This window comes from Cladosporium halotolerans (assembly GCF_011745625.1).
Source record: "Cladosporium halotolerans strain TM138-S3 chromosome Unknown Sca8, whole genome shotgun sequence".
Lineage (NCBI taxonomy): Eukaryota > Fungi > Ascomycota > Dothideomycetes > Cladosporiales > Cladosporiaceae > Cladosporium > Cladosporium halotolerans.
Genome location: NW_027191459.1, coordinates 57456 through 82136, shown reverse-complemented (window position 1 = coordinate 82136; position 24681 = coordinate 57456). Strand labels below are relative to the sequence as shown.

The 24681-nt window shown below is 55.7% G+C and overlaps 10 protein-coding genes across 10 annotated transcripts; 5 read left to right on the top strand and 5 right to left on the bottom strand.

Annotated features, from left to right (window-relative positions):
* Nucleotides 1-906: 906 nt before the first annotated feature.
* Nucleotides 907-3215, bottom strand: WHR41_03154 (uncharacterized protein). The gene is made up of 3 exons (XM_069371760.1): nt 3050-3215; nt 1969-2958; nt 907-1917 (listed from the first exon to the last, which is right to left on the bottom strand). Exons 2-3 carry the CDS (start codon nt 2841-2843, stop codon nt 1125-1127), a joined length of 1668 nt encoding a protein of 555 aa, XP_069231043.1. The 5' UTR covers nt 2844-2958; nt 3050-3215; the 3' UTR covers nt 907-1124.
* Nucleotides 3216-3407: 192 nt separating this feature from the next.
* WHR41_03153 (uncharacterized protein) lies at nt 3408-7612 on the top strand. Its single transcript, XM_069371759.1, has 2 exons — nt 3408-7315; nt 7387-7612. Exons 1-2 carry the CDS (start codon nt 3545-3547, stop codon nt 7408-7410), a joined length of 3795 nt encoding a protein of 1264 aa, XP_069231048.1. The 5' UTR covers nt 3408-3544; the 3' UTR covers nt 7411-7612.
* A 3922-nt stretch (nt 7613-11534) lies between these two features.
* On the top strand, nt 11535-12524 carry WHR41_03152 (uncharacterized protein; the record flags this gene model as incomplete). The annotated part of the gene is made up of 1 exon (XM_069371758.1): nt 11535-12524. One exon carries the CDS (start codon nt 11535-11537, stop codon nt 12522-12524), a length of 990 nt encoding a protein of 329 aa, XP_069231049.1.
* A 517-nt stretch (nt 12525-13041) lies between these two features.
* On the top strand, nt 13042-14148 carry WHR41_03151 (uncharacterized protein; the record flags this gene model as incomplete). The annotated part of the gene is made up of 1 exon (XM_069371757.1): nt 13042-14148. The coding sequence occupies one exon, from the start codon at nt 13042-13044 to the stop codon at nt 14146-14148; it is 1107 nt and encodes a 368-aa protein (XP_069231046.1).
* A 213-nt stretch (nt 14149-14361) lies between these two features.
* On the bottom strand, nt 14362-17138 carry WHR41_03150 (uncharacterized protein; the record flags this gene model as incomplete). Its single annotated transcript, XM_069371756.1, has 2 exons — nt 15981-17138; nt 14362-15929 (listed from the first exon to the last, which is right to left on the bottom strand). Exons 1-2 carry the CDS (start codon nt 16459-16461, stop codon nt 14362-14364), a joined length of 2049 nt encoding a protein of 682 aa, XP_069231047.1. The 5' UTR covers nt 16462-17138.
* Nucleotides 17139-17526: 388 nt separating this feature from the next.
* On the top strand, nt 17527-19605 carry WHR41_03149 (uncharacterized protein). Its single transcript, XM_069371755.1, has 4 exons — nt 17527-18120; nt 18180-18427; nt 18483-18505; nt 18559-19605. The coding sequence occupies exons 1-4, from the start codon at nt 18015-18017 to the stop codon at nt 19133-19135; spliced, it is 954 nt and encodes a 317-aa protein (XP_069231203.1). The 5' UTR covers nt 17527-18014; the 3' UTR covers nt 19136-19605.
* Nucleotides 19131-20154, bottom strand: WHR41_03148 (uncharacterized protein; the record flags this gene model as incomplete). The annotated part of the gene is made up of 2 exons (XM_069371754.1): nt 19131-19536; nt 19620-20154. The coding sequence occupies 2 exons, from the start codon at nt 20152-20154 to the stop codon at nt 19421-19423; spliced, it is 651 nt and encodes a 216-aa protein (XP_069231202.1). The 3' UTR covers nt 19131-19420.
* A 685-nt stretch (nt 20155-20839) lies between these two features.
* On the top strand, nt 20840-22052 carry WHR41_03147 (uncharacterized protein; the record flags this gene model as incomplete). The annotated part of the gene is made up of 3 exons (XM_069371753.1): nt 20840-21222; nt 21277-21475; nt 21537-22052. 3 exons carry the CDS (start codon nt 20840-20842, stop codon nt 21978-21980), a joined length of 1026 nt encoding a protein of 341 aa, XP_069231280.1. The 3' UTR covers nt 21981-22052.
* A 104-nt stretch (nt 22053-22156) lies between these two features.
* WHR41_03146 (uncharacterized protein) lies at nt 22157-23362 on the bottom strand (the record flags this gene model as incomplete). The annotated part of the gene is made up of 1 exon (XM_069371752.1): nt 22157-23362. One exon carries the CDS (start codon nt 23360-23362, stop codon nt 22157-22159), a length of 1206 nt encoding a protein of 401 aa, XP_069231196.1.
* Nucleotides 23363-23404: 42 nt separating this feature from the next.
* On the bottom strand, nt 23405-24043 carry WHR41_03145 (uncharacterized protein; the record flags this gene model as incomplete). The annotated part of the gene is made up of 1 exon (XM_069371751.1): nt 23405-24043. The coding sequence occupies one exon, from the start codon at nt 24041-24043 to the stop codon at nt 23405-23407; it is 639 nt and encodes a 212-aa protein (XP_069231282.1).
* Nucleotides 24044-24681: the final 638 nt, after the last annotated feature.

Genomic DNA, 24681 nt, shown 5'->3' with positions numbered 1-24681 from the left:
AAGAAGCAATGTGGTTGGAGATAAGCATTGCCGCCTTGCCGCCACCGGCTCGTGTGTTCCTGGCGCCCTGTGGGGCTCTCGATGGCCCAAACTCAGAACCGAGGTTCGACTTCACCTTCCCACACAGGCCAAACGCCAACGTCAATGAAATACGACCTTCCTCTTTGACTTTCCTTAGGCGAAGGCCAATGGCAAATGTGAATCGTGCTGTCAATCCCCGCTCAGACCTGAAAGTTTGATAACGGCGATTTTACACCAGGTACAAAGATCGCGGGTCCTTTCTCGCGCAACACGTGCAGTCGTGTACGCCGATCACACTGCAGACCTTGGCTGATCGGGCTCGTGCTCCAGTCTCTCCACGAACGGTGAAGCATCGGCAGTCTACGATTGGAGGGGTTGCTTCGAGAACACATGTCGATCATGTTCTCCATGCGCACCATGCCAGTTGATTGTGACATCCTTGTGAATTTTCTCTATTTGTCGGCGGGCGATCAGCACTGCAGCCGAAAGTGATTCTGTGTGTGCCTCGATTGCCATTACACCAAAGAACCGTTCTTTGGGACTTGTCCGATATGTCTTTCGGCTGAGTTTCCTTATGCTTTGCAAAGGAACTGTATTCGAGGACATAGGATTCTGGGGCAAGCTAGTGAGCTATTTGACCTGTGCTGTCTTGGTCAGGGCAATATAGATAGGGGAAATTCGGTTTCAAAATTCGCCTGCATCGGCCAGACCGTACGTGACCAGTGAGATGAAGTTCCGATTGTTCGGCCATTCTGCCTGGTCGAAACAGGCAATACGCCAGGATTAGGCTCCAGGTGGTCAACCTGGCCAAGAAAATCATTTCGGTCATCAGGCTGAGGGTTATACGATGTCACAGGCATGTTCCAACAGTATCAGATGAGAGGATATAATGCCAAGATCATTTAGATGAAAAAGTCAGCTATATCAATCTACGAAGGGTGTTATGCCACCTGATCCGACGACTCGATTACCCAGATTCCAACGCTCCAAAACACCTTGCTGATTCAAGAGCTCCTCCCACCGGAAGCGAATGCGAAAGCAAGGTTGCTCCAATGTGCCACAGATTCCTCGACCCAACGAGCCCATCCGATAGGGAAACAAGATCACTTCTTCTTCGAATCCTCCGCATCACCAGCCTTCTCTCCACTGACCTCCGTCACACCGCCATCGATCATAGGCATGGTATCTGTGCCCTTGCCACGCTTCTGCGTCGAATCATTCGAATCTGCGCTGGCAGGCGGTCCAAGATCCAGAGCACTCGTCATGCTGCCGGATACATTGCCATCTTTGCCCGCCGGACCCGCCGGGGAACCGACAGGCGAGCCAATATTTGACATGCCTTCGATATTTGGGGACTTCGTCATCTGTTGAACCTCCTTCTTCAACGCATTGAGCTCCTTCTCCATGCGACGGCCGAAAACATCAATGTAGAAAGTCGCGCCGTTCCAGCTCGCCCACGCAAGCACAACCATCATGAACGCCGACGAAGCCCAGCGGTACCAGAACCATAGCGGACAGGGAATCATAGTGAGCAGCGCGTAACTGTACTGAATGCACATGAATACGGGCTCTTGCAGGCTATCAGGGCAAGAAAGGACAAATTTGCCGAGCGGATTCTTGGCGTAGCTCTTGCGCAGGAAGGTGAAGGAGGTCGGGTTGCCGGCGGCAATTTTGCTGCGCTTGCGCACGGTGATCAGGAAGTGGTAGCTGAGCTGCCAGATGGCATAGGGAAGCGTGACCCAGATGATCATCGCGCCGAGCGAGTAGTGTTCGGGCGAGCCGGGTTGGGAGTATTTGATTGTTGCGACGGCCGGGAATTGTGCTTCTTGCATTTCGCGTGGGAGGAGGTGGACCATTACGTGCAAGGTTGCGCAGGGCATGATGTGGATGAAGAGACTGTGATTCGTTAGCAAAATGCTCTATGGGTACAATTGCGAAAAGGTATACCTCGTGACTTTGTCCAGACTGTGGAAGACGAGACTATTCCGCCACATTGCTATGGCCACTGCGTTGTTGCCGAAACACAGACAGTACGTGCTGATAAACAGTCTCTTAGACTGCGGGAAGAACCAGATGCTGAGAATCAATAGGAGGTTGACGAAATAACACAAGTCGGCCAAGAAATAGTGGTAGCCGATCTTGTGGTACCTGTACCATCTAATAGGCATGTAATAGGCCAGTTGCGCCGTGTACCAAAGATGAAAGATCTCTGGCCATGCTCCGATGATCCATCCGCTGATGAATATGTTCAGCACAGACGTGACGAAGCTGATCTTTTCGCCCAGAGTGACGGTCTTCGCATCGTTGAATCGCTTATTCAGTTTATCCACCGTCGATCGCATGCGCTTCCGGTACTTCTCAAGCTGCTCTTCCGGTCCAATAGGCACCCGCTTCCTCCATTCTTCCACAATATTGTCCTTGCCTGACTGCGCACGGCTGGCAATCTTTCGTCTTTGCACGCGGACTTTTTCGGCTTGCTGGCTAAGCGCATTTTGCATTTTCTCAAGGCGTTGCGGTAGTGAAAGGTTCTCGAGGAGGTCGAACATGGTCAAGCGGTCCAGAGGGGGAAAGTTGTCATTTCCAAAGGTATCGAAACTGCTTGAGTCGGAGTTGCTGATCGTTGTGGTCAAACCAGGCGTCCCTGGCGTACTACCACCGTACGCTGAGGAAGACCCAGCGTTCAGGTAATCGCCCGACTCTTGAGAGAATGCGCTCTCACCCGCGACCGGCTTAAGCGATTCCTCCTTTGCGGCCGCCATCTGATCTAGTTCTTCCGGAGGATTTGAAGTTGAGGTTCTTGGTTTCGGGCGCTCGTCGTCCATGTTGCTATGCTGATCTTCGTCGCAGTCTGATGCTTTATTGAAATGAAAAGCGGTGACCGCCAAAGATATGGGCGATCAAGGTGAGGCGAGGTCAAGGAGAGCTGGTGGAATCTTACTGATGAAGGAGAGGAGTTAGTAGGGTCGTAACATTATGAGTCGTAAGTCTTGTCCACCAGTCTTTGGTTTGTTGTTATTGTACGACATACAGCAGGGAAGCGCGATCGAGGGCTTACGGGTGCTTATAGTGTGCGCATTTGACTGACACGCGTGTTTTGAAGATTCTGACGCTTTTACTCGCGTGACCCGCCACCTGAGGGGGTAGGGCGTGCGCGCGTGTGTGCTGTTGCCGACGAGGATATGAGGGCAGAATCTCGTGCGCTGGTACGCGACGATGAGTGGCAGCTTGACCGCATCACGTCACAAGGGCCCGAAACCCTGGAGCTGCCTGGTTGTCGATTTAGGGTTAGGGTTAAGGTCGGCTCGGGCTAATGGCCCGTGCTTGATCTGCCGTGCTTGAGCTGCCTCGCGCGCGTGTCGAAGCCGCAGACGCGTCCATCGCAAACGCGGGGCGACTTCAATCACCACCCGACAACAGACGAAGCAGTCTACCCGTGAGCGAGCCCAGCGCACTTCGCGCATATCAGCGCATTCGTTCTATCCTGAGCTAAACCGATTCGCCGCCGGCGAGCCCGATCGTCACCATGGGCAAGCTTCTCGCCTTGGAGCTGTTCAACTTCAAGTCTTACAAAGGTCACCATGTCCTGCAGTTCGGCGACTCGTACTTCACCTCAATCATTGGACCCAATGGATCTGGCAAGTCGAATTCCATGGACGCGATCTCCTTCGTGCTCGGCATTAAATCCTCTCACTTGCGATCCACCCATCTGAGAGACCTGGTCTACCGTGGGCGTGTTCTGAAGCACTCCAAAATCGACGCGAATGGCGATGTTGTGGAGGAAGATGGTCAGGCGGATGGAGCTGCGGAGATGGGTGAGGACGAGCAAGACACCCAGACCAGCACTCAGCGCAACGATCCCAAGACTGCGTGGGTCATGGCGGTCTACGAAGACGACGCGGGTGAGGAGCAGCGATGGAAGCGCAGCATCACTTCCTCTGGCCAAAGCGAGTACCGAATCAACAACCGACCCGTGAATGCGAAACAGTACAACGATGCGCTGGAAGCCGAGAACATTCTCATCAAAGCGCGCAATTTCCTGGTCTTTCAAGGTGACGTGGAGGCGGTTGCCTCGCAGTCACCCAGGGATCTCACTCGCCTTCTGGAACAGATCAGTGGGTCGCTCGAATATTCCAAAGAGTACGACAGACTCAAAGCTGAGGCCGCGAAGGCCGAGAACACTCAGAAGGAGAAGATGGAGCTGCGACGCGGCATCAATTCCGAGATCAGGGCATACCAGCAGCAAAAAGACGAGCTGGACTCTTTTGAGCAGAAGCGCGCCGAGAAGGATCAGGCAGTCGTCACCAGCGTTCTCTTCAAGCTGTACCACTTCCAGCGCACCATCGAAGACAGCACGGCCGAGATCCAGAAGCATCAGGAAGAGCTCAAAGAGTTTAGACGGAATGTCCAGAAGTTTGAGGATCAGCTCGCAAAGGCACAGCAGGATCAGGCAAAGGTCGGCAGGGATGTGAGCAAGGTCGAGCGCGATCTCAAGCGCCGAGAAAAGAGCGTTGAAGAGAAGGAAAATGCGCTGGTGCCAATCGATGAGAAGCTCAGCATTTCGAACAAGAAACTGAAGACGTACGAGAAACAAATTGACGACGTCCGCAAAGAGCGTCAGACTCAGCAGACCCTAGCAGACAAGCTCAAAAAGGACCTGGCTACCACGGAGAAAGCGCAAGACCGATGGCAGAAAGAGTGGACTGCGCAGCAGCAACAGGCTGGTCGCGCTCTGAGTGCAGAAGACATGGAAGAGTACCAGCGTCTCCGAGGCGAAGTCTACAAACGGTCTGGAGAAGACCAAGTCAAAGTTGACAACATCACCCGTCAATTGAAGACCGATGAGGAAACGGTCAACTCGCTCAAGTCCACAGTGGATCGTTCGCAGAGTACAATCGGCGGTCTTGAAGAAGACATTGATTCGCTCCAACAACGACGAACAGAACGCGAGCAGCAGGTCAAGGCAACGAACAAGGAGCTTCGCGCCAAGCAGGCCGCCATAAACAACCTGAACAGCGAGCGTACCCGCACACGTCAAAAGGCCAAGGAGCTGGAAGAAAAGCTTCAACAAGCTGGGTCAAAGCTTCAAGAAGGGCGGTCTCAGCAACGCGAGTCTCACAAAGAAGCACGCCAGCGCGAGACCGTGGCACAAATGAAGCGTATCTTCCCTGGTGTCAAGGGCATGGTCCATCAGCTCGTTCGACCCAAGCAGAAGAAGTACGAGACTGCACTCCCGATCGTCCTTGGTCGCTGGTGGGACGCCGTCGTCACGGACTCCGAGAAGACCGCGAAGGAATGCATCGACTACCTCAAGTCTCAGCGATTTGGTACCATGGCCTTCGTCCCGCTCGACACTATTGTGCACAAGCAGCCGAACGCCAACTACCGGGGCTTGCACCGTGGCGCTCGGCTGGCCGTGGACGCCGTTGAGTTCGACAGCTCTCTCGAGCGAGCTGTCAGCTTTGCCTGTGGCGATGCTATGATCTGTGATGAGTGGAGTGTAGCTCGCGACCTGAAGTGGAACCGCAAGGTTGATGTCAAGATGGTTACTATCGATGGCCGCAGCATCACGAAAGGAGATCTCATTTCTGGTGGCGAGAACCCAGGCGAGCGCAAGCGCGTGTGGGAAGATGCTGAAGTAGAGAACCTGCGGACGCTGGTCGAGAAGCTTCGTGGTGACCTCGATGCTTTGCCTAACGATCACAAGCGCCAGATCGAGGAAGAGCACCTCCGCTCCGATCTGTCTGGTCTGCAGCAGAAGCTGCAGTACGCACAAGAAGAGCTCGACGCATTGAAACGCAACATTGACTCCAAGACCCGAGAGTTGGAGTTCGCCCGATCACAGCTCAACGAAACGCTGCCAAAGTACAATGAGCAAGCTCGCGGTTTGGAAGGCCTTCGTCAACAGCTCGAGGAATACACTTCGTCCATCGCCGAGATTGAGGATGAAATCTTCGGCGGCTTCTGTCAGCGTCTCGGTTACTCTGACATTCGCGATTATGAACGTCAGCAGGGCAGCTTGCAGCAGGAGTCAAAGGAGAAGGAGGTTCAATTCAAGACCCAGATTTCGCGCCTGAAGACTCAGCTCGGCTTCGAGACGAATCGACTAAAGAGCACTGACTCTCGAATTCAAATGATCAACGCCAGCAGTCAGCGCGATCGCGATCTGATTGCGGCGCTGGAAGCTGAGAAGGAGGAGGTTGGTGGCGAGCTTGATATTCTGAACGCTGAGATTGAGCAGTTGAACGAGCAGCTCGCTGAGCTCAAGGCTGAATACGAACGACGAGGCGAGCGCGTTAACGAGGCTCGGGCAGAGGTCAAGAGAAAGTCGAAGAATGTTTCGAAGACCCTTGATGCTGTTACAGCCCTCGAGGCAAACGTCACGCAGGCTACAACTTCGAGATATGGCGTGTTGCGAAACTGCAAAGTCGAGAATATCGATCTGCCTCTCGAACGAGGCAGCCGCAAGCTCGACAGCCTCCCGCTCGAGGAGCAGGTACTTGGCGATGAAGATGAGGACTCAATGGACGTTGATGGCGAGCCACTCAGCCAGCGCGCTCCAAAGGTCAATGACTACGGCATCCATCCTTCTTTTGCCGACCTGGACGATGACCTCACAGATGAATATTCCGAGGATACTGAGAACACGCTTGCCGAGAAGATTGCTAACATCCAATCTGAGCTCGACAAGATGGCACCGAACATGCGCAGCGCCGATCGTCTCGAGCAGACAAGTGAGAAGCTTCAGGCCGTCGAGCGCGAGTTTAATGACTCTCGCAAATCCTTCAAGAAGGCCAACCACGAGTTCCAGAGGATCCAGCAACGTCGCATGGAGCTCTTTAACAAAGCCTTCAACCACATCAAGGACCAGATCGCCCCCGTCTACAAAGACCTTACCAAGTCCAGCTCATGGCCACTTGGTGGCCAAGCCTACCTCGACGTCGAGGAGGAAGACGAGCCCTACCTCTCCGGCGTCAAATACCACGCCACGCCACCTGGCAAGCGCTTCCGTGACATGGAGCACCTGTCTGGTGGTGAGAAGACCATGGCCGCGCTCGCTCTACTTTTCGCCATCCATACATACGCGCCTAGTCCTTTCTTCGTCCTTGATGAGGTTGACGCCGCGCTTGATGTTGCGAACACACTCCGCCTGGCGAGCTATGTAAGGGAGAAAGCTGGCCCCGGAATGCAGTTTGTCGTCATCTCGCTCAAGGCTGGCTTGTTCCAGGAGAGTGAGACTTTGGTTGGTGTTATGAGGGATCAGGGCGTGAATTCGAGTCGCGCGTTGACATTGGATGTAAGTTTTCCTCCCGCTTTTGCTGGCTATGCATTCCTTTCCGAGAGCCATTTGCTGATGAGTTTGAACAGCTGCGCAAATACCAAGCCGTGTAAGGTAGTAATAATTAAGTCACTCAAGGACTTTCCGGGGCGACACAACGGCGTTCAATGTGTCCGGTTCGACTTGGGAAAGATGCGTGTGATTGCTTTGGAAGGATTGAAAATGGAGCTCTGCCTGGTAGCCTTCATAGGTAGCTGCCAGAGAAGGCATGCGTCGCTCAACCCAGATGAACAGGAGAATTACCATTTTGTGTCATCCCTTGTCCCAGTATCATTTCTACCTGACACACAAACACAATCTAACAATTGAATGTTCCCGCAAGGTGCTCCTGATAAGAAGAGTCTGACTCAATAAAATGCAGAGATTACTCTCGGCGCATCTTGAAGAGCGGACGAACGACCAGGCTTCTTCCATGCAAATTCTGAAGACGACTATGGACGGAAACCAACGCTTTCTAGACTCGTGAAACTCGATTCGACAATTTTCTGGATTTTTGTGAAGGGGGAATAAAGTCGCTGCGAAACCGCGTCCCTGGCCCCAAATCAAATCTCACTCTTCAAACCTCGGACTTCATCTACTTGGGTCAGAACTTCTCAACACTCCTGAAACAGACCTCAATCACCCTGCCACGTCGAGCCACGCGTGGGTAATTACAAAGATGCCTCGAGAACGCCTGACACTGAGGGCACGTCTCGTGACCAGGTTGATAGCTTTCGTAGCTTTTGCTGCTACTTTGTACCTCTGGAGAATCAGCGTCAGACATCAGCAAGATCCACGCAACTTTACATTCGGATTGCAGGGCGAAGATGCCAATAGCAGCACGCGCTTATCTGGCCATGGCCTCCGCTTCGACAGACGCAGCGATCTGGCGCTTTATTTACAAGCAGTATCGGACAACAGTAGTGATGGCTCTTCCGATGAGAGCGAAGGCTCAACTGGCATGTACCGGGGGGCATCTTATGCAAACCAAGACAACGACGGAGTCGAAGGGCGCGATCTGGAGTCTAGGAGAGCAAATTGGGACGCTTGCTTCAAGCGCGGCAGCCATATCCAAAGTCTGATCGATATGCCTTCGATTCCGGAGGCCGAGAGGACAAGTTTCACGAATTATGATGATCTTGCAAAACACGGATGGACGGTCACGGAGAAGCCTGTGCCATTATTGGAATGGGAAACAGCGTGGGAGGGAACGTTGAACAAATTGGAGCTACCAGATGGTTTTGACTTCGAGGATTCTGAAGGCTGGAAATACGTTGAATGCAAGCATTCCGAGGAGACTACTGATGCTGTTAACAAGAAGCAGCAATATCCTGTAAGTGATTCCACCAGCTGCTCAAAAGACACAGCACTGACGTCGACATTGACAGGCAACTAAAGCAAAAGTCACAATGTTGGTTAGCCCTCGTTACGGAATCATCATTGCGTCTCTATTCAGCGGGCCCACCCACACGTCGCTGGGCAAATCGCTCCAGCCTTCCCAGGTAACGCCCCTGAGGTACGTGTCCGATGTCATATATCTAGTTTGGGAAAACCAGTGCGAATCAGCAAAGGTGGCTCCTTCGTCACTGAAGTATTATCTGGCATCGAATGTCGTGAACGAAGATACCCGCAATGCTGTCAGAGACGCAGTTGGAGGCTACTTGCAGACCAATCTTCCGGACTGGCCTGGCATTGAGTTTACGAACGACAACGACCATACGAAATTCGCAGCAGTGCTCGGCACCCCCGTTGTCAGTCCGCTGGGGCGACTCGTGGCGCAGAGAAAGGTTTCCATGGGTGACGACCGCAAGATTGCAAGTGCTCGGCTCTGGAAGCAGTTCCCGGACGATATACCTTGGATCAAGGAGCATGGCCCAAGTCTGTACATGCTCTTCAAGCTCTCGGACCAAACATCTGGAGCTGAGCAGCCAGCGTCTAGTGGCAAGAGCACTACGGTAGGGACGCAGGCCGGGCGCGAATATGCCTGCGGGTAGTTGGAGCCAACCTTCCGGTGCGACAGTTCAGGGCCAAAACGAAGGGGCGTCGGGTTCGTTCGATGATTCTCTTCAACAAGGTATGGCGAGAGCGAGACTTGAAGATACTCTGCAGAGATCTGGAGCTGGCAGTGATTCTGGTCCAGCATCTCGTGGAGGTGGCACGCAGCCGACGACATCTCAAGGGGCCACGATCGCACCACAAGCTACTATACTCGCCCGTCGCCAGAACTCCGATGAAATCCTGGGAGATCATCGACCGACGGAGTCTCTCTGTACATCTAGAATCAACACTGTTCCCTCTGGTGTAACACAGACAAGCGGCGTGCTGCGCAAACAGAAGGTTATGAAACGGATGGATCGTTATGATCGACCCGCCGTCGACCCCTCCGAGCTGCGACCCAGACCGGGGTTCCTACCATTTGCACAGCACTCTGAGGACTCCGAGATCTCTCAAGCTACTGGTTACGATGTTGACAGTCTTCGTCACCTAGAAGCCGGAGAGCATCGCGGGCCAAGCGGGCAATCGTTCACAGTTGAGAAGGCCACGCAAATAGGTACGTATTGGACGAAACGGCTGGGGTCGGACACCATAAGTCCGGATGACGAAGCGCAGCTCCTCGAGAACTATGATCAGGGCCCTGGTGACTACGGGTACAAGAAAGCGAGATGGCCGCTGCCCCAGTTTGACGGACTGGAGGACATACTTCCGGGGTTTCGCGATGCTAGTGGGAAGCCAGACGAAAGCTGGACACCGATGAAGTGGGTACACCTTGAGCCATGGATTGACGATGAGAATTTCAAGCACCATCCGGTGAGTTACACATATCTTGATCCTGATGCTGTTGGTAGTAGCACGCCTAGGGACCGTTTCTTGGAGAGCTACTGACAATAGTTGCAAAGGTCTCTAGTGGCATGTTTGAGAATATATATAGCACAGAGCACCGTGCCATCGTCTACTGGTCCCACCGAGAACCACTGAAGTTGGCCAAAGAGCCCGAAGGGCAGCAGCTAGCATCCCGGCCCGCCAACAGAGCACCTACGGGGTCTGGCATCGGCGAATCTGGATCCTCCCAACACTGGTCAGACTACCCGTCGAGATCGGAGGAAGACGAAATGACAGACAGAATGAAGAAGGTCCGCTTACAAAAGCACGAAGGCCAGGATATTGCCGAGGCAGACCTGACACCTTTACGACTGCAAGATGTCTGGAACTTTGATTGGCATTCTGAGTGCCAGCGGACCAAGCAACCGGTCAGCAATCTGAAGTTCATTGTCATGCCCAATATCGCGGAGACCCATACCCTCGCAGTCTTGACTGAGATTGCGAAGGGTGACCTCAAGGGTTATTGGTATCGTTGGCCCGGCAGGCTGTGGGAATTAGACGACAACGAAGATTTGATCGGGACACCGCTGGGCGTAGCGGTTGCGAAGCTGATCATACAGCATCACAATCTCTTCGGAGCACAGAGGACATTGCTTGGAGGACGAGTATGGTGGACATCACCAGCTGCAGGGTCACCTGAGGGTGATCCAGGAAAATTGTCAATGTTGTTCATGCTTGATGATGCTCCGAAAGAGCTCATTGAAAAGCAACGAGCGGAGCTGAGCAAGAGCAGTGGGAGTGGTCAACCACAGCCGGGTCCTTCCACCGATGAGTCCTCTGCGTCACACAAACGGCCAGGCTCGTTAAGTCCTGAGGATCAGCCATCTCCGCAGCGCCAGAGGATCTCGAGCCAGTACCAACCGACTCGGCGGCGCGTTTGAGCGCATTCTCTGGGAGAGCCTTGCTTCACAGCTGGGCCTCTCGGCTATCCTAGCTCCATCTAGCGGTGATATGTCTTGCGGCATTATGCTTGAGTTGGCTAATTTCGGGCATACGCGCGGTGTTGGTAATCGGTTCTGTGTGTATGTAATACAATACGAGGCTGAGTAGTGCATGCGGGGAAGGATCAGGGAGATATGGTGCCGGGCTTCGGACTTTTCGCAAGTCTTCCCCAACGTGGTTAGGCTCGGATGCTGCTCCCATCTGACATGGTGTTTCTATAGACTACTTATATAGGAGATGGCGGGGACGTTCATCTGAGTAGAAAATCATGCTATCACTGATCAACAAAGCTCGCACTGTCTCCAAATCAACCATCTTCTTCAGAACATCGTTCACCTCGTTAAGATTCATCAACACCTTCGATCGATCATCAGCAATGGCGTCCAAGACCACAACGATTGCCGATCACGCCTTGATCGGAAGTTCTGCCCAGCTGCCGGCTACAGCTGCTACTCCAACGATCTCCATGAGTCCCATTACCCTCGCATCGCCGTCCAGGCCCGTTCCTCTCCAACTTCGTCTCACGGCTCCGACAACGGGTACCAATCTTCCTATCGTCCTTCTGTCCCACGGTCATGGCCAGTCGAATCATCTCTCATCGTTGAATGGTTATGGTCCACTAGTGAGCCATTGGGCAGGTCACGGCTTCGCGGTAATCCAGCCAACCCATTTAAGCTCCAAGTCACTCAGCCTGCCCAAGGAGACCGCCGGAGCTCCAATGTTCTGGCGCGAGCGCGTGGAAGACATGAAGACCATCTTGAATCAGCTAGAGGAGCTCGAAGATGAGGCCCCATTTATTAAAGGCAGGCTGGACCACGAGCGCGTGGCCGTCGTTGGCCACTCCCTAGGGAGCAACACCGCGAGTCTCTTGCTTGGCATGCAGACAAGAGACTTGGATAGTGGCGACATGATCAATCTTGCAGAGCCAAGGATCAAAGCTGGCATTGTCCTTGCGGCTATTGGCGACGGCGGAGATGCTCTCACAGAGTGGGCCCGCGAGAACCTCCCATTCCACCGCGAGGTTGATTTCAAGGAGATGAAGGCGCCGACTCTTGTTGTGGCCGGCGATGACGATCCGAGCACTCACCTCACCACTCGCGGCTGGAAGTGGCACGCCGACCCGTACTATCTCAGCACTGGTCCTAAGAGTCTCTTCACCCTCTTCGGTGGAGATCACTGTCTCAGCGGCATCTCAGGATACGATGCCGCAGAAACGAAGGGCGAGAGCATCGAGCGGGTGGCTTCTGTCCAGCGTATGACTAGTGCCTACCTGACGAGTGCGTTGTACCCTGAGGACCAGGCGTGGCCGGTGGCAGTTGATGCTTTGCGCAAGATCGGCTCCCTTGGCGAGGTCGAGAGCAAGTGATGCGTATCTCCGAGACGACATGGCAGCGACATCTTCCTTTCTATGCGTCCATTCCTTTTTATCTTAGTTAGGCGTACCTACTGATATCTTGAGACGAATTATTCTGAGACCTTCATCTTGACATGGGTCCTTGCGTACTTGGCTTGCCGAAGTGTCTTTTCGAATGTGCTTGGCCCCAAGAATTTACTGAATTTTTGCAGAGCCGTTTCCCTCGTAGCAGGCTTCGTCGATGACATTCAAACACTTGATAGATAGAGACAGTCGTGAAGAAGAGTAATAAGAGGGCCCACTTCGCGAATCGTCGGCAACGGCTGCCGAGCCAGATCCGATCCGATCCCCGCGTCCTGTCACACGTCATGTCTAGCTGCCTGCAGCTTGAAGACAGACGAACTCGAGCTATTTGTAAGGTAGGCTTGCCTTCTTTCACAAATAACACCAAATCTCTAGTCTACTCTTCACTTGACCTCTGAACAACAGAAACCAATCACTGGCTGGAATACATCAACACCTCGTCAACATGGCATCCTTCGCCGGCCCACGAGGCAACGTCCTCTCTGCGGACTCCCTCACTTCCATCATGCGCGGCAGCCTCCCTCAACGATCCTCACCACAAATCAAGTCCTCACACGAGGCCATCGCATTAGCAGCGCATGCATCTATGCTCGCGGTCGGCTTCCGAATGGTCGGCCTAGGCGAAGACCACAAGCTCGAAACGACCTCTGATCGCGACGAGACCCACGAACTTCCCGAAGAATGGAACGCACACGCTGGCTCCTACGCCTTCCGCTATAAGCACGACCAATCAAGCATGGAATACCTCCTCAAAGCGAACAGAATGGGCAACAAGACGGTGGTAATGGGCATGGGTCTCGGCGACGACCGAACATGCAGCTTCGACGTCAAAGTGCAGGAATTCATATCCGAAGGTAACCTGCCCGCAACACCCAAAACCGAGGGCGCCGCGGACCTCGACATCGACCGCGCCATTACAGACGTCTTCATCAGCGTCGGCCGCCTATCAGACCTCGGCAGCATGCTGCGCCTGAACATCATCCAAAAGCTCGCACCCAGCCTCACAAAACCAGGCTACGAAGAAACGCCAAACACAAACAACAGCCAGTCCTCCACACAAGAACAACCCCGCAGCGCGGACAGAACACCCCAGCAAGACCCCCTCCGCGACGACCGCGTCCCTCCCGCCAGACCCTACCCTCTCGCGGACCCCCTCGCCCACCCCCGCCGTCCCATGCCCGAACCCATGCCGGGCTTCGAAGACGAATTCGAGACTGGCCGACCGCCCCGCGGCGGCATACCCGGCAGCGGCTTCCCACGCATCGGCGAGCGCGACCTGTACCCTCAAGGCCTGGGGCCGAACGACCCCTTTCGCGGCGGGCCCGGCTTCGGAGGCATGGGCGGCGGCGGCATGCACCCGACGTTCGACGACCCGATGTTCGCTGGGCAAGGGCCGCGGGGCTCCGGGTACGATCCGCAGGTGCCGCCTGGTGCGCGGTTTGATCCCATGGGCCCTGGGCCGGGCAGTAGGGGCGGGCACCCTAGGGGCGCGGGGATGGGCGGCAGGCCGCCTAATCCGTTTGGAGGGTTTGGGGATGGAGATTTCTTGTGAGGATGAAAAGGTCTGCACGAACCGCTTGCCAGGGGCAGCGAAAATCGATTTGCGATGAATGAATGAACGAACGAGGATAACGAGACTGCAGTCATGACCAAGTAGCATTCTCTGCTTGTATCAAAATTACTCATTAGGCTTTTCTCCTTCCCTGTATCTTCTATCCCTTGTTCGAAACAAACAGACCCCATCAACGAACAGCGCTCTTCAAAGTCACCCCCACTTCCCCCTCCCATCCCCCTCCCCAACCTCCTCCGCACTCAGATTCAACGACGCATCAAACCACTCCTTCCTCGGCGCCCGCGCCTGCATCTCCGCGACAGCACTCTCCCTCCTCTCGCCCAAACTCCTCGCATTCCGCTCATAGTCCTCCCTCTCCAGCCTCAACCTCTCGTGCGCCAGCTCCGCCTCCCGCGTCTGCCTGCCCCCGCTCGGCGTCCTCTTGTGCGCCCCGCCCAGCAACCCAGGCCTCTGCAGCGACCCGCTGCTCGCGGGACTCGAGCCCTTCCTCGACAGACTCCAGCGCTTCAGCGAGCCCAGCAGGCCCGTCGTCGACGCCGGCTGGCTGGTGATCGCGTTCGGCGCGCGGCTCGGCCGCCGCCGGTGCGCCCACTCGTCTCGCGCGCCGCGCCAGAAGGCGAAGCTGCCGAGGAAGGTCCCGTCGCCGCCGGGGACGTGGCGCCAGGGCCGCTCGCGCCAGCAGAAGACGCAGACGTCCGCGAAGCCCATGAAGCACTGGCAGAAGGAGGAGAGCAGGCTGATGGGGAAGACGGGGTGCTGGGCGTAGTAGTCGCTGTAGCTGAGGCAGTGGGCGATGAAAGGGATGAGCCAGAGCAGCATGTAGACGACGGGGTAGATGAAGAGGATGCGGAGTTGGCGCTGGATCGCGCGGCGGCGCTGGCGGAGAGCGTGGGTTGTCAGGGAGGTGGCGGCGCCGGAGGAGGTGAGGGATGCGGCGGCGCTGGCGCGGGTTTCGGAGATCGAGGGCAGGGCGGCTTGGTCGAGGGAGCGGGGGAGGGAGGCGATGCTGGTTATGGAGCCGCGGGCGTGGGTTGCGTCGAAGCTGGGCGGGGGGATGAAGTCTTCGGCGAAGACGCCGGGGGCGATCTGCCGGCTGCCGCGGCGGGAGGTTGGGGTGCTGCGGCTGTTTGGGTGGAGGGTGGTGTCGTCGGCGGATGCTGTTGGAGTGGAAGTGCCTCCGAAGGGGGAGCGCCAGGCGGGGAGAGACATCCTTCGGCCGGCGTTTGGGGGTAGGGACTTGTCGGATTCGTTCGGGGTCGCTACCGTAAAAGCTGGCTGCGGCGGGACGATGTCTTCGGGGGCGATTCCAACGCCAACATTCTTTTCGCTCGTGATGACTTGCGAGCGACGCTCTTTGAAATGTCTCTCGATTGCACCTCTCTCAGCAGAACTTTGTGCTGAGAGATCTGCGCTCGACGAACGATCCCTCTCTTGGCCGAACACCCTGAACTCGTATCCGACGTGAGTGTAGATGCGGATGGCGACCCACATGATGTAGAGCCAGATCAGGTAGCGAGGCACCCAGGAAAGGGCCAAGCGGTACCAGAAAGGTCGGGTCGGTAACCAGCACCAAGCGCCTTGGGCTTGATAGGCGCCATCGGGATTTATGAAAGCCAAGGCAGCGGTGAAGCAAGGTAGCAAGACCCAGATGCCGAAAACCCAATGTCGGACCTTGTACAGGCCATCGTGGCCTAAGATGGAATTGGACGGAGGGAAAATCTGCAAAGCCATGTGCATGCTAATGAACAAGATCGCGACGTCTGGCTTGACGTTAGAGCAACGTCAACTGGGCGCTGACAGAACTGACTTACCGCATGATTGAAGGCCTGTTTGAAGCATGAAGCCGCTAACCTGACAGAATGGCTCCTCACTCTTGACCTGGCTTCGGGCGAAGTTGACAGAGCCATGTATAAGGTACCACAGACTTTTGTAGAAATCCCCGAGGATCAACATCAGAACCAGATCGCGCCGGTAGTTTCGCCTCATCATCCAGAACCAGTATATGGCACAAATCGCCGCTGCTATGCTGACACTTGCCATGGACGCGGCTACGATTTGGATTTGCCGTCGCTGTTGGGCAGCTAGAATGCCAGCCGCGTCGACCGACGAGGCAGTCCATAGTCCCGTTGATCGCTGATGCATTCCGTCCGTGTCGGAACGTGCGAGCAAGAATTCGGTGTCATCTTCTGCGGTGTTGAGGGCATCAACAGAGCGCAGGACCAGGGTCATGAATTGATTCGTCGCATCCTGTATGGTATTGTAGCCACTCTCCGCCGACTGGAGAGCAGGCATCGCAGGGTCATGTGTGAGACGACTGGGGTCAGTGTACCTGCAGCAAATCGAGAAAGTGGCGGGCGCGCGGCTGAGGTATAGGCGCGATTTGAGTTGAGGGGCTTATATGATCGACGAAAGTAAGACTCGGGTGGGCGAAACCTACCGTTTTTCCCACACGCCGGAGCAAGGAGCTACAACAAGTCGGCCACCGACCCGGGCATCTGGACGTTGCCACGGCGGCAGCATACAGAGCGTTGCGACCGCCACCGAAAGGGTGTGCTGACTCCCATTTCCTCCGGAATGGTGGCCCCAGACACATGCTTAAGAGGCGTTGGTATGCGGGCACTGCCGCGCCTGGCGTCTAGAATCGGACGACGCGGAGTAGGTAGGAAGCTATCATGGCCCTGTCAAGCTTGCGAAGAGAGGTGATCCAGCTGAGTGATCGCCTTTGAGAGCCAGGGCATTCGCATCTGCAGGTCTCGAGGCAAAAGCGCCGTGTCTGCGGTCCAGCTCTGGGTAATCATCTTGCGGGCGTACGGCTCTTCTTGCACTGCGTTCATGCTACGCTCAGACTGCCGCGCCAGCCGCGCACTATCGGCACTCCTGGGCGCCGGGCGTGGTTCGGCGACGATACCGTGGATGAGGTCGACTGGCAGAGCTGCGGTGCAGAATGGCGAGATCGCTGACCATTTAGCCAGGCACGACGCGCGCGTGCCCAAAGATATGATAGTGGCAAATTGGCCGCGCCATCGTGCTGGCCATGGCAGCATCTGTGTGTAAGGCTGCCCTAAGCATTGGGACGTGCTGAGATCCTTGGTGCTGGGCCACAGAAAGGTTTTCAGTGCCCTTGCTTTGGTATGTCGCAGCTCGCCGACAGAGCTGTTGGCTCAATGGCAACAGTATAGCGGGTACTGTTCTGGCCAAAAAAGTAGTGAGGGCAGACTACCGTTTCACACTCGCGTTGTCAGCGCGAATAATGCGCCGAGACTCCTGGATGGCGTGGCGGGATGGGCAGTTCGCGGGCCGTTGTCTTCGCTTCGCCTCGGCGCGAGGGAGGCCAGGCCGAAACGCTGGTCAACGTCCGATGCCCATCTAGCCACGTGCTATCTGGGTAGCGCACAGGGTTGCGAGTTCTCCGACTGCCTGCCGCCGCTGACTGCAGACACACCCTGGCATCGTCCCGACGACCCCCACGCAGTCCATCCCTGAAGAGCACACGGCGGGGCCCGCAACGTCTTGCTGGCGTGAGAGAAGTGTGTCGTCTTGCCTGTCATCCACTCCACTGCCGTCAAACATCCGGACCGTCGTCATCCGACACAACCACCCTTGTCGCGGCGGTCGGGCCTCGCCGCCTCTCGTACACGCACGTCCTGGCCTTCGATCCCTGGCGGAAGCCTATTTCCACCATGGTCCACGAAGTGCGTGATCCTATCAAACTGCAATCCGGGGGGATGGTTAGTCTAAGGTAGGGAGATTTGCCTCGGAATCCTTTTCTCACTTCTTTCGTCCCGATGCTCTGAACATTTCGAAAGTCAAACACCCTCTTCCACAGCAGCAAAGCCGGAGCAAGCATGTCTTTCGTGCCCCGCGGGATCAAGCACGTCGACCGCGATGCCCTCTATACAGATCTCGGCGCTCGGGTCGCCTATCTGAAGGAGTTCATAGAATTCGGCCCAGGTAGTCCATGACGCGCCACCGTTTCTCGCTACCCACTCCCGTTACTCATAGCTGGCCAGGTGACCTCGCCGCTCTCGAGCGTGGCCAAGACCTCGTTCGCCTTGTCATCCCCGACATCGTCAACGCCGTGTACAGCAAGCTCTTGCAACACGACATCACCGCTCGCGTGTTCTCCACCCGCGATAGCCGAGACGATGAGAATCCTCCTGTCTGGCCTCAAGATGGCAGTCCCGCGATTCAGAACCGCAAGATCTTCTTGCGATGGTATTTGACGAGATTGAACCAAGATCCTTCCAAGAGAGAATTCGTACGTATCTGCAGCCTCGCAGCTGTCGTCCAGCCTTACTGACATTCTTACGCAGTGGGAGTACCTCGACAAAGTTGGGTTCGTCCCTGTCCACACCTGAACATACTCGATAAGCCCTAACTTCCTTCCAGTGAAATGCATGTCGGTTCTGGCCGCCGCAACCCCCTCCACGTCGACTATATGTTCCTTGGTATCTGCATGGGCTTTGTCCAAGACGCTTTCACCGAAGCTATCCTGACCAACACAACCGTCGACCTCCGACTCCGCATCTCAATCGTCCGAGCTCTGGGCAAGCTTATCTGGATCCAAAACGATCTCCTTGCGCGCTGGCACATCAACGAGGAGAACATAGGCTCGAGCTCAAAAACTTCTTCTTTGCACACACCCTCGGCAGTCCCGTCGCCAGTAATACACGCACATAACACGGGCTCGCCTCAGCTGAAGCCATCACACCTTGACGCACAGAGCTTCAACTCATCGGCCTCGCGAACCGTATCAGACTCTGCGTCATACGCGGGCAGCAATAAGACAAGCCTCGGGCGCAACAAAGATGCACTAGACGACTTCTCCTACAACTCCGGGTCAAGCGGCGGCTGCCCCTTCTCGAGCATGGCTATGGACAATCAGAGAGCAGGGCTCGGGTGGCCTCTCAGCAACGGAAGAAACAGCGGCGAAAGACCCCCGAGCAGACAGAGAGGCTGGCTTTGACAAACCGGTGAACCGCAGTCATCGCATTCTAGAGGGCTATCTAGACTAATACCAGAGAGCAACCATTCGCTCCCGACGACGCTGCCAGGCGCAACAAGGCGTCAATTCAGAAGAATCCCTTCGATCGAAGAGGAGCCATTGCATCAACCCGACACGAACAATTCTCGTGGCTTTCAGGCCAGAAGACCCAGGACCGCCCGACGCGCTGGCTCCTGACGCCCCAATGAAATCCAGTAGCAAGGCACTATGCCTCCGTAATAATCACACGCACACCCATTCTCATTTTCAATTCGGCAGGCGGCGCCTCTCGATCGACTCTTGCTCCTCAACCATCACCACCTCGCCCTTCGCGTCCCTCTCAAGCGTATAAGTCCGCCACTCCGTGTTCTCCCAGTGGGGCGCTAAAAGATCAAGTCAGCACGGCTTTCCTTCCCCAATTCCAACATGAAAAAACAAAATCAAAAAAAAGGAAAAGGATACTCACTAGTCTGCTCGCCCCTCTCATCCACCTCCCCCGTAACCCAATGCCAAAACATCCCATGCCCCACGACGCCCACCTCCCCTTCTCCGCACGCCCAAAACCACTCCCTCAGCCTCCTCGCCCGCTCCCCCAACGCCTCCTTCGTCTCCGCATACTCCCCCTCATTCGAATTCCACCCCTCGCCCACCAACCCCGCGTCCACCTCCCCTCCAAACTCGCTCCCAATCTCGCCCCTGGCCCGCCCAGTATCAGACGGCAGGGCCGTCGCTTCCTGCGCGTCGGGGAGGAGGATGATAGGGCGTGGCGCGGGGGAGGGGAAGCAGAGGGCTGCGGTCTGGATTGCGCGGCGCATGGGGGAGGCGCAGAGGAGGGAGAGGGCGATGCGGTCGTACGGGAAGATTCGGTCGTGGAAGGACTTGCATTTGGTGATGCCGGCGGGGGTTAGGGCAGGGTCGGGGAGGAGGCGGTTTTGGCTGGTGGGGGGGAGTTGGTGGTGGCCTTGGCCGTGGCGGAGGAGGTGGATGCGGGTTGGGGGCATGTTGGCTGGAGTTTGACTGGTTGCTTTGTGCGTTGGGTTTTTTGGGTTGTAGATGCTTTGGGTTGGTGTTCTTATTCGGGAACTATTTTTTGGTCCGTTGATTGGGTGGTGTTGTTCGGTTGGTTGGTTGCGGAGCGATTGACTGTTACCAAATGCGAACGAGGTCTATGTATTTATACTCACGGCACTTCTTTCACTCGCATTGCAGTGAAGTCCGCGGAGGGAGCCTAAAGTGAATGCCATGGTTGGAGCGCAACAAAGGACCCGTCGAGGGCCGGACGACGTCATGAGCGTTGAGAAAACCGCTCAGCGAGGCTCGCGCTGAACTTTGATCCAATGCTGAAGTCCCTATCGGCAATTCTGCTGGCGGAACATGATCTAGAGGATTATCGATGACCGATAAACATTGCCATTGTGAAGGCCTGAGCTGACGTTGTAGAAAATAAGCGAAGAATGCTTAGCCATCGTCCGACGTTTTTGACGCAATTCAGCGCCCCAGCGCAGTGACATGCCAGCGACATGCTGCCACGCCCTCATTCGTCCGTCGTAATCTGTTCGCTCCTAATCTCTAATCTCTTTCGAGATAGATGTATTAACACCATGGACTCGACTCCGAGGATACGAGATCCTAGCTTCATCTCGATACAATCTTCCTTTCCTTGCAGTCATTCTTGGGCCTCTTGACATGGTGACTTGCGTTGCTCGCTCGAGCATTTTCAGGCGTGTATCACAATTTCAGTCGCCACTCACGATACCTTATTTCACTGCAAGGGCTACTCTTCGATCCTACAGCGGCACAATGCCATCATCTCTAAATGGCACGGCTACGCCACAGTCCACAACGCCACTGAAGAATGGTCGACTTGATCTACAAGTGCCCAAGTCCGAGGACGATGCAACGATCCGCAGCAAATACCGACCATTCCTTCTGGACGAGGATGTTGCCAACACCGATTGGGTCTCAAAACTAGAACTAGACACGGTCGAAAGCATGGTTCAGTCAGATCTCACAGCCACCAACCACAACCGCATAAAAGTCCTTGTCTTGTACGGCAGTCTGCGTTCAAGGTAAGGCCCGTCCACCCCCCAATGCTTCCATCAACACGAGCTCATCATATCAAGATCCTACTCCCGCCTCCTCGCCTTCGAATGCTCCCGCATCCTGCATCGCCTAGGCTGCGACGTCCGCGTCTTCGACCCCACCGACCTGCCCGTAAAAGACGACACGAAGCAAGACCACCCCAAAGTCCAAGAACTCCGGCAACTAAGCACCTGGAGCGACGGCCATGTCTGGGTCTCGCCCGAGCAGCACGGCAACCTCGTACGTCCCACCCTCAACCCCACCTCCCCGATTTGCCCCCGAGCTAACTCTAAGCGCAAAGACCGCCGTCTTCAAGAACCAAATCGACTGGATCCCGCTCTCCACCGGCTCCGTGCGCCCCACGCAAGGCCGCACGCTCGCCATCGCGCAAGTCTCCGGCGGCTCGCAGTCGTTCAACACCGTCAACTCGCTGCGGATGCTGGGGCGGTGGATGCGCCTGTTCGCGATCCCGAACCAGTCATCGGTTCCGATGGCCTACAAGCAGTTTACCGACGCGTGCGAGGCGGGGACGGATGTAGTAAAGGCGGAGGGCGGGAGCAGGCTGATGCCTTTGGGGAATCGGGATCGGGTCGTCGACTGCATGGAGGAGTTTGTGAAGTATACGATTGTCATGAGGCCGCATTTCGAGCTGTTTGCGGATCGGTATAGTGAGCGGACGGAGAGGAGGGTCAAGGAGGAGAAGAAGGCTGCTGAGGAGGGGCGGGCTAACGGGGCGTCAACGTGATCTGTGCCGTAAAGGGGAGTTGATAGAACGCTCAGTGAGATTGAAGCCATGAAGCGAAACCTTAAGAGTTCTGAGTTTGTACCACACTTTCATTTCTATCGCCACGTGATTATCCATCCTATTCGCATCTTTATGATCTTTCATCTCACAAGCTAGCAAGCATTGAAGGCAAGCCCTTAGTCCACACCCCTAGCCTTCATGAAATCGACGAAATCGAAGAAACTCTTCTTGTACCGCCTCTCCTGCGTCGTGCGGTTGACAGTCTGAATACCGAAGTGCTGAGCGTAATCGCCAAACTCCCAGTTATCGGCGAAAGACCACGCGTAGGCGCCAACGACCTCGACGCCATCCTCCCAGATCGCCTTCAGGACCTCGCTCATGAAGCTCAGGTAGTACTGGCTGCGGGGCGAGTCGAAGAGCTGGTCGGTAAGGCTGAGCTTGTCCTCCTCGCCGAAGACGGGGAAGCCGAACTCGGTGATGGCGACGGGCGTGCGCCACGTGTTGTGCAGATAGTTGAGATACAGGCGCAGATAGGTGGGCGTGATGTAGACGTAGCTCTGCGAGCGGTAGCCGATGTTCCAGCCAAAGACGTCGGTGGTCGTCTGGTTGACGCAGTAGGGGCGGAAGGTCGAGGAGGAGTTGCCGGCGCAGTCGGCGATGCTCTCTTGGGAGTCGGGCACGGGCGGCGCGATGACGGTCGCGGTGTAGGGGTCGACGCCGAGGAAGTCGGCGGTGCCGTTCATGTACTCGAGGTCTTCCTGTGTGAGGGGTACGTAGTCGGCGATTGTCATCTTGTAGGACTCGGGGTAGTCTTCGCCGAGGAAGATGGGGTTGCAGAAGGGGCCGAGTTGGAAGGAGTTGAAGTGGTCTGCGGCGTAGACGTCGGCTTCGCTCTCAGGGTTGCGTGGTACACCGAAGTTGTTGTTGAACTTGAGAGCGATCTTGCCGGTGCCCTTTAGCTCGTCTTTGTAAAAGTGAGAGACTCGGGCGTGCGACTTGATGACGTTGTAGATCGATTGTCCGTTGTTGGAGTACAGCAGAGGCTCATTGAAGGTGTACCAGACAGGGACGCGATCCGCGTAGTGGCTCATCACGATCTTTGCATAGTTCACAAAAGAGTCTGGGAAGGTTTCGTTTTGGTAGGCGCCATTGACGTATCCAATCTCTGGTGGCTCCTGTGCTGCAGTCAAGTTGGATCCGAAGAACTGCAGCGGCGTATCGAAATGGAGGAGTGTGACCTCTGGAACCATGCCCTTCTCAAGAATGTAATTGATCACGTCGTTGTAGTGATCAATGCCCTGCTGATTCACCGGCGTTCCGGGAAGAGCAAACGGTAGGATTCGAGTCCAGGCAATGCTGAATGAGAAATGCTTGACACCCATGGCAGCGACTCGCTCAATATCCTGCTTGTAGTAATAATAGTGTTAATTCGTAGTGTAGTCTTTGGGCCTTTCATCTTGGACAAGGATGTCCATCAGAGACGGAGCCTTGCCCTCTTCCGCAGTAGCTCCTTCAATCTGGCTCGCGGAGCTGGCCACACCAAACTCGAAACCCGGAGGGAAGTTGTAGCAATCACTCGGTCCGAAGTAGTCACGCGGGGGCAGTACCAGCTCTGAGGAGGGAATCGGAGTCGGCTCGATGGTGGTGCTGAAGATGGCACTCGTTGCCTCCTGGGTAAAATTGGGTGGGTTGGCATGCACCCAGAGAGCAGTCCAAGCAGCATTGCCGTACGGATCACTGGCGTCTGTCGCAGAAGCATTCGCGGTTGGATTCCATTTGCCCCATGTCGTGTATGACTGAGACGGAATGAGGGACACGAGGCTCTCTGGAGGAGGGGCGTAGGTAGCGGTCGTGGTCGGGGAAGGACGTGAGGTCGCATAACGCACGGTCGATGTCATGCTGTAGGCGAAAGGCGTATAGGTGTAACTCGGCTCACCACTGCTGCACTCGGAGCACTGAGGCCGCGGTGTGGAGCCATTGGCTGCTAGGTAGACTTGTTGTGCGTCTACAGCAGATGGGACAGAAAGAAGTAGGCCGATAGCGGCCGCTTTCATTGCCTCCATGTTTGCGTGAGGCATGTCGCTGGTTGCTTGATAGTAGAAAGTCGGACTGGGCACATCGAGACTGGGACCTACATTTATACCGCTCGGCTAAGAAATACTCGGCCCGGTCAAGATCCTACCTTTGCGAAGATAGTACCCCGCTGCGGTACCACATAACCCGACAGTCGCTGGGGCACGGATGATAGAAGTGGAGTTCGCGCTCTCATGGCAATTCCCCAATTCACCGTCGAAAGTTTACCGCGGTCGACAACTTCCTCGTGGTATGCCGGATGAGCTTTATGACGTGCCTCAAGGTTTGGGTGCCAGTCAGAAGCCGAGGGACTCGGACAATGAGTGTTGAATCGCCGGCTGGTCAGCACGGCAAGTCAAAAAGGCGAGAGATTTAACCGGGGTTGCATTTGGGGTTGATCACCTTAACTTGGAAGGGAAAGGTGTGAGTGTAAATGTGAGTGGGTGCCTCGTGGAAAGACAGCCCGAACCCTGAGCCGTTAGCCCTGATCGTCTCCACCCCCGCCTCCGACTCCGCACTTATCTCCGCCTCATCAAGCGAGAAGCGGTGGAAGCCCGTCGGCAATTGTCCTTTTCCTGAAATCGGTATTCTCATCTTCGAATGGTCCCCAAACTTGAATTCGCGCGGT